General features: G+C 36.7%; 1 protein-coding gene across 1 annotated transcript in view; it reads right to left on the bottom strand.

The window, feature by feature from the left end:
* Positions 1 to 10,129: 10,129 nt before the first annotated feature.
* LOC148949772 (uncharacterized) overlaps positions 10,130 to 12,790 on the bottom strand; it is a 147,805-nt gene continuing 145,144 nt past the window's right edge. The window contains exon 7 of the mRNA XM_089093087.1: positions 10,130 to 11,519. Coding sequence (XP_088949213.1) covers positions 11,064 to 11,519 — 456 coding nt within the window. The 3' untranslated portion in view covers positions 10,130 to 11,063. The remainder of the gene's footprint in view (positions 11,520 to 12,790) is intronic.

The following is a 12,790-nucleotide window of genomic DNA, read 5'->3' as shown; positions in this document are numbered from 1 at the left end:
AAGTTTGTGTGTGTGTGTGTGTGTGTGTGTGTGTAAGATTTTGTGTGTGTGTCAGTTTTTGAGTGTGTGTGTAATTTATATTGTGTGTGTTTGTGTGTGTGTGTGTGAGTGGGTGTCTGTGTGTGTGTGTGTGTGTGTGTGTGTGTGTGTGTGTGTGTGTGTGTAAGTTTGTGTGTGAATTTAAGTTTTTGTGTGCATTTAAGTTTTCTTCTGTATGTGTAAGTTTTTGTGTGTGTGTGTGTGTGTAAGTTTTTGTTTGTGTATAAGTTTTTGCGTGTGTGTGTAAGTTTTGGTGTGTGTGTGTGTGTAAGTTTTAATTTGTGTGTGTGTGTGTAAGTTTTTTTGTGTGTGTGTGTAAGTTTTGGTGTGTGTGTGTAAGTTTTGGTGTGTGTGTGTGTGTCAGTTTTTGTGTGTGCGTGTATGATTTTGTGCGTGTGTGTAAGTTTTTGTGTGCATGTTAGTTTTTATGTGCATGTAAGTTTTCGTGTGCATGTGTAAGTTTTTTGTGTGTATGTGTGTGTGTGTGTGTGTGTGTGTGGATTAGTTTTCGTGTGTGTGTGTGTGTAAGTTTTTTTTGTGTGTGTGTGTGTGTAAGTTTTAGTGTGTGTGTAAGTTTTTGTGTACATGTAAGTTTTTGTGTGCATGTTAGGTTTTTGCTAGTGGGTGTAATTTTTGAGTGTGGGTGTAAGTTTTTGTGTGTGTGTGTGTGTAAGTTTTTATCAAATCTAGCTCAGAAAAGCCTGAAATAGCAATCTAGTCATCCCAAACTATTGGTTTCAGACAACAAACACCAATGATGGACTAAGAATCCTAGCTCTGAAAAGTTCAAATAGCAAACTACACATCCCAAATCGTAATTTTCTGACAACACACACCTATGAAAGGCTATGAAACCTAGCTAATAAAAGCCGGAAATAGCAAATTAACCATCTCAAATCATAAGTTTCAGACAGCACTCACCTATAAACGGCTAAGAAATCCAGCTCGGAAAAGTCAAAAAATAGCAACCCACACATCTCAAATCATAGGTTTCAGACAACACATACCTATGAAAGACTAAGAAATCTAGCTTAGAAAAGCCCGAAATAGTAATTTACATATCTCAAATCCTAGGTTTCAGACAACACTCACCTAAGAACGGCTAAGAAACCTAGCTCAGAAAAGACAAAAATAGCAAACTAGTCATCCCAAACTATAGTTTTCAGACAACAAACACCTATGAAAGGCTAAGAAATTCAGCTGAGAAAAGTCAAATGTAGAAATCCACCCATCCCAAATCATAGGTTTCAGACAACACACACCTATGAAAGACTAAGAAATCCCACTTAGAAAAGCCCGAAATAGTAATTTAAAAATCCCAAATCATAGGTTTCAGACAACATTCACCTATGAAAGACTAAGAAACCTTAGCTCAGAAAAGCCTGAAATAGTGAAACTACTCATCCCAAACTAGAAGTTTCAGACAACAAACGCCTATGACGGACTAAGAATCATAGCTCTGAAAAGTTCAAATAGCAAACTACACATCCCAAATCATAAGTTTCAGACAACACACACCTATGAACGGCTATGAAATCTAGCTCAGAAAAGACAAAAATAGCACACCACTCATCCCAATCATAGGTTTAAGTCAACACACACCTATGAAAGGATAATAAATCCAGCTCAGAAAAGTCAAAAATAGCAATCTACGTATCCCAAATCATAGGTTTCAGTCAACACACATCAACGGAAGACTAAGAAACCTATCTCAGAAAACTAAAAAATAGCACACTACCATCCTAAACTATAGGCTTCAGACAACTTCACCTACGAAATACTAGAAAACCTTAGCTCAGAAAAGCCTGAAATAGCAAACTACACATCCCAAATCATAATTTTCTGACAACAGATACCTAAGAAAGGCTAAGAAACCTAGCTAAGAAAAGTCAAAAATATCAAACTACACATCCCAAATCATAGGTTTCAGACATTACACACCTATGAAAGACTAAGAAATTCAACTCAGAAAAGCCCGAAATAGTAATTTACATATCCCAAATCATAAGTTTCAGATAGCATTCACCTACGAAATACTAAGAAACCTTAACTCAGAAAAGTCTGAAATAGCCAACTATACATCCCAAACTCGAAGTTTCAGACAACAAACACCTATGAGTGACTAAGAATCCTAGCTCTGAAAAGTCCAAAAAGCAAACTATACCTCCCAAATCATAATTTTCTGAAAGGACACACCTATGAAAGGCTAAGAAATCTAGCTTAGAAAGGTCAAAAATAGCAAATTAACCATCCTAAATCATAGGTTTCAGTCAACACACACCTATGAATTGGCTAAGAAATCTTGCTCGGAAAAGTCAAAAAATAGCAACCCACACATCCCAAATCATAGGTTTCAGACACCACACACCTACGAAAGACTAAGAAATCCGGTTATAAAAAGTCAGAAATAGCAAATTACATATCCTAAATCATAGGTTTCAGATATCACACACCTATGAAAGACTAATAAATCCAACTCAGAAAAGCCCGAAATAATAATTTATATATCCCAAATTATAAGTTTCAGACAGTATTCACCTACGGAATACTAAGAAACCTTAGCTCGGAAAAGTCTGAAATAGCCAACTACTCATCCCAAACTCGAAGTTTCAGACAACAAACACCAATGAGTGACTAAGAATCCAAGCTCTGAAAAGTCCAAAAAGCAAACTATACCTCCCAAATCATAATTTTCTGAAAGGACACACCTACGAAAGGCTAAGAAATCTAGCTCAGAAAAGTCAAAAATAGCAAATTAACCATCCCAAATCATAGGTTTCAGTCAACACACACCTATGAATGGCTAAGAAATCCTGCTCAGAAAAGTCAAAAAATAGCAACCCATACATCCCAAATCATAGTTTTCAGTCACCACACACCTAAGAAAGACTAAGAAATCCGGTTATGAAAAGTCAGAAATAGCAAATTACATATCCCAAATCGCAGGTTTCAGACAACACTCACCTATGAACGGCTAAGAAACCTCGCTCAGAAAAGTCAAAAATAGCAAACTAGTCATCCCAAACTATAGGTTTCAGACAACAAACACCTATGAAAGTCTAAGAAATCCAGCTCAGAAAAGTCAAAAGTAGCAATCCACCAATCCCAAATCATAGGTTTCAGACAACACACACCTATGAAAGACTAAGAAATCCAGCTCAGAAAAGTCAAAAATAGCAAACTACACATCCCAAATCATAGGTTTCAGACAACACACACCAACGAAAGACTAAGAAACCTAGCTCAGAAAAGTCAAAAATAGCAAACTACTCATCCCAAACTATTGCTTTCAGACAACATTCACCTACGAAATACTAGAAAACCTTAGCTCAGAAAAGCCTGAAATAGCAAACTACACATCCCAAATCACAATGTTCTAACAACACATACCTATGAAAGGCTAAGAAACCTAGCTCAGAAAAGTCGAAAATAGCAAACTACACATCCCAAATCATAGGTTTCAGACACCACACACCTATGAAAGACTAAGAAATCCAACTCAAAAAGCCCGAAATAGTAATTTACATATCCCAAATCATAAGTTTCAGACAGCATTCACCTACGAAATACTAAGAAACCTTAGCTCAGAAAAGTCTGAAATAGCCAACTACTCATCCTAAACTCGAAGTTTCAGACAACAAACACCTATGAGTGACTAAGAATCCTAGCTCTGAAAAGTCCAAAAAGCAAACTACACCTCCCAAATCATAATTTTCTGAAAGGACACACATATGATATGCTAAGAAATCTAGCTCAAAAAAGTCAAAAATAGCAAATTAACCATCCCAAATCACAGGTTTCAGTCAACACACACCAAAGAAAGACTAAGAAACCTAGCTCAGAAAAGTCAAAAATAGCAAACTACTCATCCCAAGCTATTGGTTTCAGACAACATTCACCTACGAAATACTAGAAAACCTTAGCTCAGAAAAGCCTGAAATAGCAAACTAAATATCCCAAATCATAATTTTCTGACAACACATATCTATGAAATGCTAAGAAACCTAGCTCAGAAAAGTCTAAAATAGCAAACTACAAATCCCAAATCATAGGTTTCAGACACCACACACCAATGAAAGACTAAGAAATCCAACTCAGAAAAGTCAAAAATAGCAAACTACATATCCCAAATCATAAGTTTATGAAAGGACACACATATGATATGCTAAGAAATCTAGCTCAGAAAAGTCAAAAATAGCAAATTAACCATCCCAAATCACAGGTTTCAGTCAACACACACCAAAGAAAGATTAAGAAACCTAGCTCAGAAAAGTCAAAAATAACAAACTACTCATCCCAAACTATTGGTTTCAGACAACATTCACCTAGGAAATGCTATAAAACTTTAGCTCAGAAAAGACTGAAACAGCAAACTAAACATCACAAATCATAATTTTCTAACAACACAGACATATGAAAGGCTAAGAAATCTAGCTCAGAAAAGTCAAAAATAGCAAACTACATATCCCAAATCATAGGTTTCAGACACCACATACCAATGAAAGACTAAGAAATCCAACTCAGAAAAGTCAAAAATAGAAAACTACATATCCCAAATCATAAGTTTCAGTCAACACACACCAACGAAAGGCTAAGAAACCTAGCTCATAAAAGCCTGAAAAAGCAAACTACTCATCCCAAACTATTGGTTTCAGACAACATTCACCTCGGAAATACTAGGAAACCTTACCTCAGAAAAGCCTGAAGTAGAAAACTACACACCCCAAACCATAGGTTTCAGACAACACCCCACACCGAACGACGGGGGCCCGGGGAGGGTGTGTGGAGGACCCTTGAGAGTCGAGTGGTCCTTTGGGAGTCCGGGGTCCTTTGAGGACCAGGGAAGGGTCTTTGAGGGTCTGAGGAGGGCGTTTGGGGGTCTGGAGAGGCAGTTGGGGACCGGTGGAGGGTCTTTGGGACCCCGTTGGTCCTTTGGGAGCTCGATGGGCCTTTGGGGACCGGCGGAGGCCCTTTGGGATACTGGGGGCGGGCCTTTGGGGCACGGGGGGGGCCTTTGGGGGTGTGGGGGGCACTTGAGGACCGATTGGTCCTTTGGGAGCCCGGTGGACCTTTGGGGGCCGGGGGAGGGCCTTTGGGGGTCCGGGGGCCAGTTGGGAGCCTGGGGGACATTTGGGGACCGGTGGAGGGTCTTTGGGACCCCGTTGGTCTTTTGGGAGCTCGATGGGCCTTTGGGGGGCCCGGGGAGGGTCTTTGGGGGTCTGGGGTGGGCCTTTGGGGCCCCATTGGTCCTTTGGGAGCTTGGGGGGGCCTTTGAGTGTCCGGGGGGCAGTTGGGGGCCTGGGGGACCTTTGGGGACCGGTGGAGGGCCTTTGGGAGCCTGGGGGGCCTTTGAGGACCGGGGGATTCCTTCGGGGTTGGGGTAGGAGGATTGAAACCCTTTGGGGTTGGGTTAGAGGACCTCACAACACTGTTCAAATGAAACTTGTGTATTATAACGACCACACTCAAATTCTCTTCTAAAATCTCTTCAATAATCTTCTTTTAAAATGTCTCTATCTGTTTCGCCGAAATAGTTCCCTAAAATGTCTAAAACGGTTTCGCCCAAATAATCCCTAAACGTAAATTCAGCGTGTTCCTTTGTTATTGGCATCTCTGCGCTAACGCATTTCAAATTAATAGGAAACCTTTTCGCGCGCTAAAACAATTCATCGCTAAGATGTTTCTTGCCTAATTGTTTCCATGGCCTTTGGTTATTAATATCCTTTGGAGTTCGACCAAAAGAGTTGTTCCCGAGGCAAAGACATTAATGATTTGGATCTATTCCTGGAGAAATGTTTCTAGGGCGAAAATTTTTAAAGTCTGACAGATGATGTCATTGATTGATTGATCTGTCAAGAAAGGGGAAATTAATTTGTTGTTTCTAAGGGGAATTATTGATTCACGATAGGTGAATTGAGGTCGACAGCACAGGTGTTCCAAATTCCGGGAAACTCATATCATTGCCTAGAGCAACAACAACAAATACTATTTCTGGACACCATGACATTCGCAATCGATTACGCAATCAAGTTCTCGGAAATTCACTTCCCCCTCGAGTCCCAGATCAATAACATTGTTCCCGTTAGAATTCAATGCGCATGTGCAACCATCGCCCCGGAGCTATTACACATAGAAACATCAAATAAATCGACCTTGGAAAAAGAGGTCATTGACCCCATTACGCAATCTTTCTCCCTAGGGAGGCTATGCCCTTATTTGGAGTCCCGTCCGTATTCTATGCCCATATAAGGAGTCCCGTTCGGAGTCAATAAGGCCATTCTACTGTTATTTACCATGGTATGCATTAAGTGCACAAGGTAATGGGTGGTGGAAGTTTCCTTTAAGTTACCAAACTGCCGGGTGTCAATACGCGGACAAATTTTATCCTTAAGCCAGTCACAGAGGAAACCTTCATAAAGTTTGGAAAAAAACAGAAGTGAGTGTAATGGGGCGAATGTTGGCGAAAGTCAGACTGGCGTATTTTTTGGGCGCAGGTGTTATAAAACCTTGTTTTCAGCAACTTGGGAATTTACTAAATTTTCTAATGTAGTTGAAAAGACTTGATAAAAGTTCAGCAATTTTTCTGAAAAGGCTTTAATTAAGCCAACTGGGATGTTCAAGTGTCAAATACTTGATTTTCTTAGCTTTAGAATATTATTTATAACACCGGAGGGAGAAATAAAGGGGAAGGACGTTTTACGAAGACTAGTTTGACTTCAGCCAGTGAAAGGGGGGTGACTTGGCCCGATGGACTAAAGGCACAAGTTTAGATCGTTGGCAGTCTTGTTAGGGGTTCAGGGAGATGAAAATCAATTTCGGAAGGACTTTTTCCACATATTTCTTTAATTTTTCTGTACCATTGCTTGGGCTTGTTAGAATATAGATCTTTGACTTTATTATTATAGTAATTAGAAGCTGCTTTTCTTAATTTTTTCTTTGGGAACTTCCTTAGACTATTAGCCTCAGTAATGTGACCTGCTTTGAAAAAATTGATTTCTTTTCTTATAAGTTTTTTAAAAGACTCAGTAAGGTAAGGCTTATCTGTAGAACACGTTTTAAATTTTTTCTCAGGGAAGTGGAATTATTAATTACTCCTCAATAGATTTTGGAGGGACAAAGCCATGTAGTTAACGTCATTTGCTTGATACACAGTGGACCAATTTTCAGTAGTAATCCAGGAGCCAAAATTGAAAAGTCCTGAGTCAGTGAGAGGTCTATAAGCGGTTTCAGTTATAGAAACCGACTTTTAAACTTTAGCCAGTGGAGATAGGAAAAGGCTAAAGTGGTAACTACCCCCTAGAGGGGGCAGAGTGGAGACGGGTTTGTAAAACTTCGAAAGATTAGTGCAAATTAAATCAAGAGTAGTATTGCCTTTTGTAGTTTGCCACTTGGATATAAATCATTACGGATAAAGAACAGAATTCCGCCACCTTTCTTACCCAGAGGGTGGTTTTCTGGTCTGCTTATTCTTAATATCTGCAAGTGCACTAGCACGGATAGCTGAAATAGAAGAGCAGATACTAATCCCAAGCCAACGCAACGCAGGAGCCAGCTTAACTGAAAAAGAACTACAACTCAAATCACTACTTGGGTTTTTAGCATTGAAAACTAAATATTCACATTTTTCAGCATTAAGCACGAGGCCAATTTTTTCCAAAAGCTTAGAAACAAACTGGGTAGACTTAGCTAGGGTGAATTTTGAACGGCTAATAATTAATAAATTATCTGCATAAGCAATATAAGATAAATTAGTTAGACCCGTAAAACACGACGGAAAAATACGAGAAAGCACAGGGTATAAACAAGCATTAAAAAGGTATGGTGACAGAACCCCTCCCTGCCTAAGTTCAGACCGAATTGGAATATTACAAAAAAAGATCTCTCCTGACCGAAGTCGAACATATGAATTTGCATACCAAAAACGAAGGACACATATAACAGATGAATTCACTCCAAGCTGGGTAAGTTTTTTGTGCTATATACAGTTATTGCAGTATTTTGGAGGTTATTATGATATGAGTTTTATTTACTTTTTGTTTTTTGTGTTTTTTTATATGTTGTGTTTAGTTTAACTTTGTTTTCCCGTTGATAAAGGCTCCCGGATGTGGAGTCAAAAGCTTCGGATTTTATCATTTAAAGTTCGTTGTTTTTTTGTTTGTTTTTTCCATTGTTTTGTTTATATTATAGACGTTTTTTGTCTCTTAATTTCTTTAAATGGAAAAGTAGTGTGGTCTAAGAAACTATTTAAGTTACAAGGAACAGACACAGTGCAAGGTGAATCAACGAATAAATCCAAAAAAAAAAAAGAATTTAAAGTAAAAAATCAATTCAACCCTAAAACAGACTGAATTAGTACAAAGGGGAGTAGGACTATCTCCCCCCCCCCACCTCTTCTAAAGGCTTTAAAACCTTTTCAAGTTTACTGAAAACAAAACATATTTCAAACGTTTTCTCTTTTGTAATTATGACATTAAAAAAACAATTTTGAAATGTATTTTCTAATGAGCTTAGAAATATTTGTATCGAAATACAAAAAGAATTATAATAAAAATACAACGGATGGGGGTCTTTTTATTTATCAACTTTTAGGTGCAAACAAGCATTTTTGGATTTCTGCGCTTTCTAAATGTAGACATTTCTCTGCTCAAGCATTGACCATAAGATTGGTGTACAACCGTTTACATGTTCTTCGCGCAGCAAAGTGGCTAATCATCTTTCTTTAAATTAATGTGGAAGAAGGCTCCTAAATGCTTCTCATGAGGAAACTTAGCAAAAGCAGTCATTTGATCTCAGGCAAAGCTTGGTGGGAAGGAAGATAGACTATCCTTGTTGTGCTTTGGGAAGGGAAGGGGGTGTCCAATCCCATAATTGCCTCTTTGGTGTGAGGCGAGTCGCCCATCAATTTCCGTCATAATGACATCTACTATAACTATTTATTTTATCTCAATAAAATTTTGTAGGAAGTAAAAAAAAAAGTATCCAGCTTGGACTGTTTGAGTTTTGCTTTATGTGGTCATGATCATTTGGCTGTATTGCCGCTTTATTCCAGAATAAAGTACAAAAAATATCCAAATAAAAAGCCATAAATTTGCAGAGACATGTATTTACACAAAATTTTTAGTGTGGAATACAAAATTGTAACTATATACTTACCTGCACTGATGTAGAAGGAGTGGAGAATCCATAAAACAATTGCTTTTTTCCAAAGAAGCCTCTCGAAATATCTAGTTATGAACGGAAAAATCTGTTTTTGGCATTCCTTATTTGCCAAAACGGAACCTCATACTCGCCTTCACAACCTATCCTTTATGTTGTTACAATATCCAACAGAAGTTGTGATCGCATGAGGTTCCACCATAGAGATGATCGTATCTCAATAAATCTTTGTGGGAAGTAAGACTAAGAGTGTAGTAAGAGTGTGAGTGTAGTCTGAGCATCTTTTGGATGCTCAGATAGAATCTATTTTCTATTGAGGGAGGGAAAGAGTCTCCTGTTATTTATGTCTTCAGGGAAGTGTGTTACACTTGCTCCAAGACTTTACAAGGCCTTGTTACCGAAGGTCTTGCTTTCAAACCTTTTATATTTGAAGAAGATTTCTCCTTAGGACAATTCAAATCAAGAATTAATTTCAAAAGCGCAATCTTTTGCCTTATACTGCAATTTGCATTCCACCTCTGTGTTAAAATAATAAAAGTCCTGATACTTCTAGTGCGCAAAGTGCCTTAAAATGATGTTCAAACTGCAATCTACAGAACAAAGTGCAGGGATTCCTGTTTTGTTAGATTTATAAATATATATATATATATATATATATATATATATATATATATATATATATATATATATATATATATATATATATATATATATATATATATATATATATATATATATATATATATATATATATATATATATATATATATATATATATATGTATGTCCATATGTATGTTATGGAAGAGTAAAAAAGAACACTTGAGAAGACCAGTTTTTTATTTTTTTATTGATTGAACATGACGAAGATGAAATAACGCTTACAGCAATATTTTCAACTTTTAAAGTTAATTTTTTGCCTAGTTTTTATTTAAATGAAACCGCTTATCAAGTCAGAAGCTGGAAAAGATGAACCAATGATAGGGTTAACTAGTTTTTAGAAAATATACTCGGCCGTTTGAAAATTCTCAATCTCTATTAAATCATGAATATCTGTAAAAGGTACATGTTTTCTCGTATTTTTACTTAAAACTCATTACAATCTTTACAAAAGCCCTAAGTAGGCAACCCTAAGTAGGCAATCTTTACAACCCTAAGTAGAGTTGTGGTGATGGTGCAGCTAATTGGTTCGACAAGCATCGCTGATATGTCATTTAGGCCTATGATGTATGTGGGTAAACTTAGAATCTTTTTATTGTAAGTATAATCCCCAATATTATGCCAAAATACTTTGGAGATTTGTGCAAGGTATCTGCTGCGAATAGCTTGTAGGTGTACTCACTGAGTTATAGTATGTGAGTTTGTGAGGATTTTTCTGGATGAGAAATATCTTCCTTTCTTTATGTTTTTTTTGTACAAAATGTTCACTTAAAATACGCCTTAATGTTTGGATTAAAAGTCAGTCTTTGAAAATTAAGAATATTCCAAAAAGTTTATCGCTTATCTATAAATATTTACAAAAGACATAAAACAAAACAAAGGCAAATGGACGTAAAAGAAAAACAGTTTAAACAACTTTCTTAGAATAGACAAACATAAATATTTCAAAATACTTTTGGCACAACGTTTTTATCACCTACATCTAATCATCTGCATATCTCAGCAGTGACTCATCTAGAAATTCAAATTGAATATTCGTCATATTTGACCAGTCCTTGTAGAATATTGTGCGTTAAAATGCGTCATGAATTCCATGGATTTAACCAACATCTTGACCTTAGATGGTAAACCAGTCGGTAATAATAAATAGCCTGTCAGTATAATTCGTTGTTTGTAGAGTTGTATGTCAGTCAAAAATAATTGACAGGGTCACAGTATAGATATAGTGTGCGTTTTAAAATCACTAACAACAATGTCACAATCAGCAGTTAGTGCCAAACCAGATATCCACTTAAAATCATCTGATGTCTTTGATCCAAAATCACAAACAAAATCACCATTCGGTCGAAAAATTTGTACCCTTGAATTGCCGTTATCACCAACAATTATTAATCCGTTTAAATCAACTGTAATACACTCTGGAAATTCAAATTGACCGCGCCTGGTACCTCTAAATCCAAAAGAGCTGACACGAGTGCCATCTCTGTTAAATATTTTAATGCGATGGTTACCATAATCTGAAACTATAATTTTGGAGCCATTGTCAGAAATGGACACACCAGTTGGTTCGTTGAATTCCGTTTTTGTTGTTTTATTGCCATTTGAAAGAAGTTCTCGAGATGCTTCACCTATCTCTTTAACTTGGCCCCCATCCTTGTTAATAACCTAGAAAAATAAAATTAAAAAAACTACATCCGAAGTGTTCCTCAGAAGGTAACCCATTGGCTAGCAAGTATGAGCTAAGAGGTCAAAGGTCAAAGGATGACCCTGGTCAAAGGATTAAAAAATCCATTAATCCATTTATTTTATTTGCATTCTTCTCTGACACAAATTGACGGATGCAGCAAAAATGCTAATCTTTTTAATAAAATGTTTTTAATAAAATAATAATTTAATATAATCTTTTAATTCAATTTAATAAATAACATAATATTTTAGCAAAATGTTGTTTCGTTTCATTTATATGCAATTTGGGTCCATCTGAGTTAATTGAAAGGAAGGTATTTTAAGGGAAACAGAGGGATTCTGGAGTCGATAAAAATTTATTTTAGTTGAACCTTTACAAATTAGATGCCACCGTAGAACTGGTGCCGTATTACGCCCCTGGAAATTTTTTTAATAATGTTATTTGGTATAGAATGCTCGAAAATCAATTTAGTTTGGGCTTCTTAAATTTAAAGATTTAATTGACATTATAAGATACTTTTAGCGTACAGATGGTAAATAAACATGTTTGACTTTAAACATGCAATTAAAGGAAACTTTATCCCGCTTTTCCAAAATGTTTATTTGTAGCGAAAACGCGGTTTTCTGAGTCTAGGTAAGACTAGGAATCATATTATTCAAAGGGTAAGGCTGGTGTAAATTATTAGAAGCCATGAAATTGGGTTTGATAAGTTTACTTCACTGAACAGGGGCTTAAGGGTTTTGAAAACCTCCTCTGGATACCCGCAGATTGTACCTATGGAACATTTTGCTAAGTAGACCTTAAGCAGCTTAAGATACAAAAGGGCTGTCCTATATCAGGCTGGGTATAAAATAAATGGCTCGCAGTTTTTTGAGGATCTATTAAAAGGCGTTGAAGTAAGTGCTTCGAGTAAGCTAATAGAGAGAAAGAGTGTGACTGGCTTTATGTGGCATAGTGCTGCAACGGGCTTTTAGCCATCTTTATCTTCTAGCATAATCAGGCTTTTTTCCTGTTTCATCTGGTATCTGAAATTAAGGTGTTACTTCGTAATTTGCTTAAACATATTACCCTCAGACTCCCTCTTCTATTCTGTGATTCTTCTCTCCTATATATCTAGAAATTTAGAAAATAGAGAATATCTAGAATAGAATTTATTAGAAATAAAGAAGAAATGAGAATAGAAATTTCCCTTTTTCAAAATTTTCTCTATTTGAACTTCTAGAATTTCTATATTCTAGGAGAATTTCTC

Source organism: Artemia sp. Qi Xiang Cuo, chromosome 8 (assembly GCF_049724085.1).
Source record: "Artemia sp. Qi Xiang Cuo chromosome 8, ASM4972408v1, whole genome shotgun sequence".
NCBI lineage: Eukaryota > Metazoa > Arthropoda > Branchiopoda > Anostraca > Artemiidae > Artemia > Artemia sp. Qi Xiang Cuo.
This window is presented reverse-complemented; position numbering and strand designations above follow the sequence as displayed.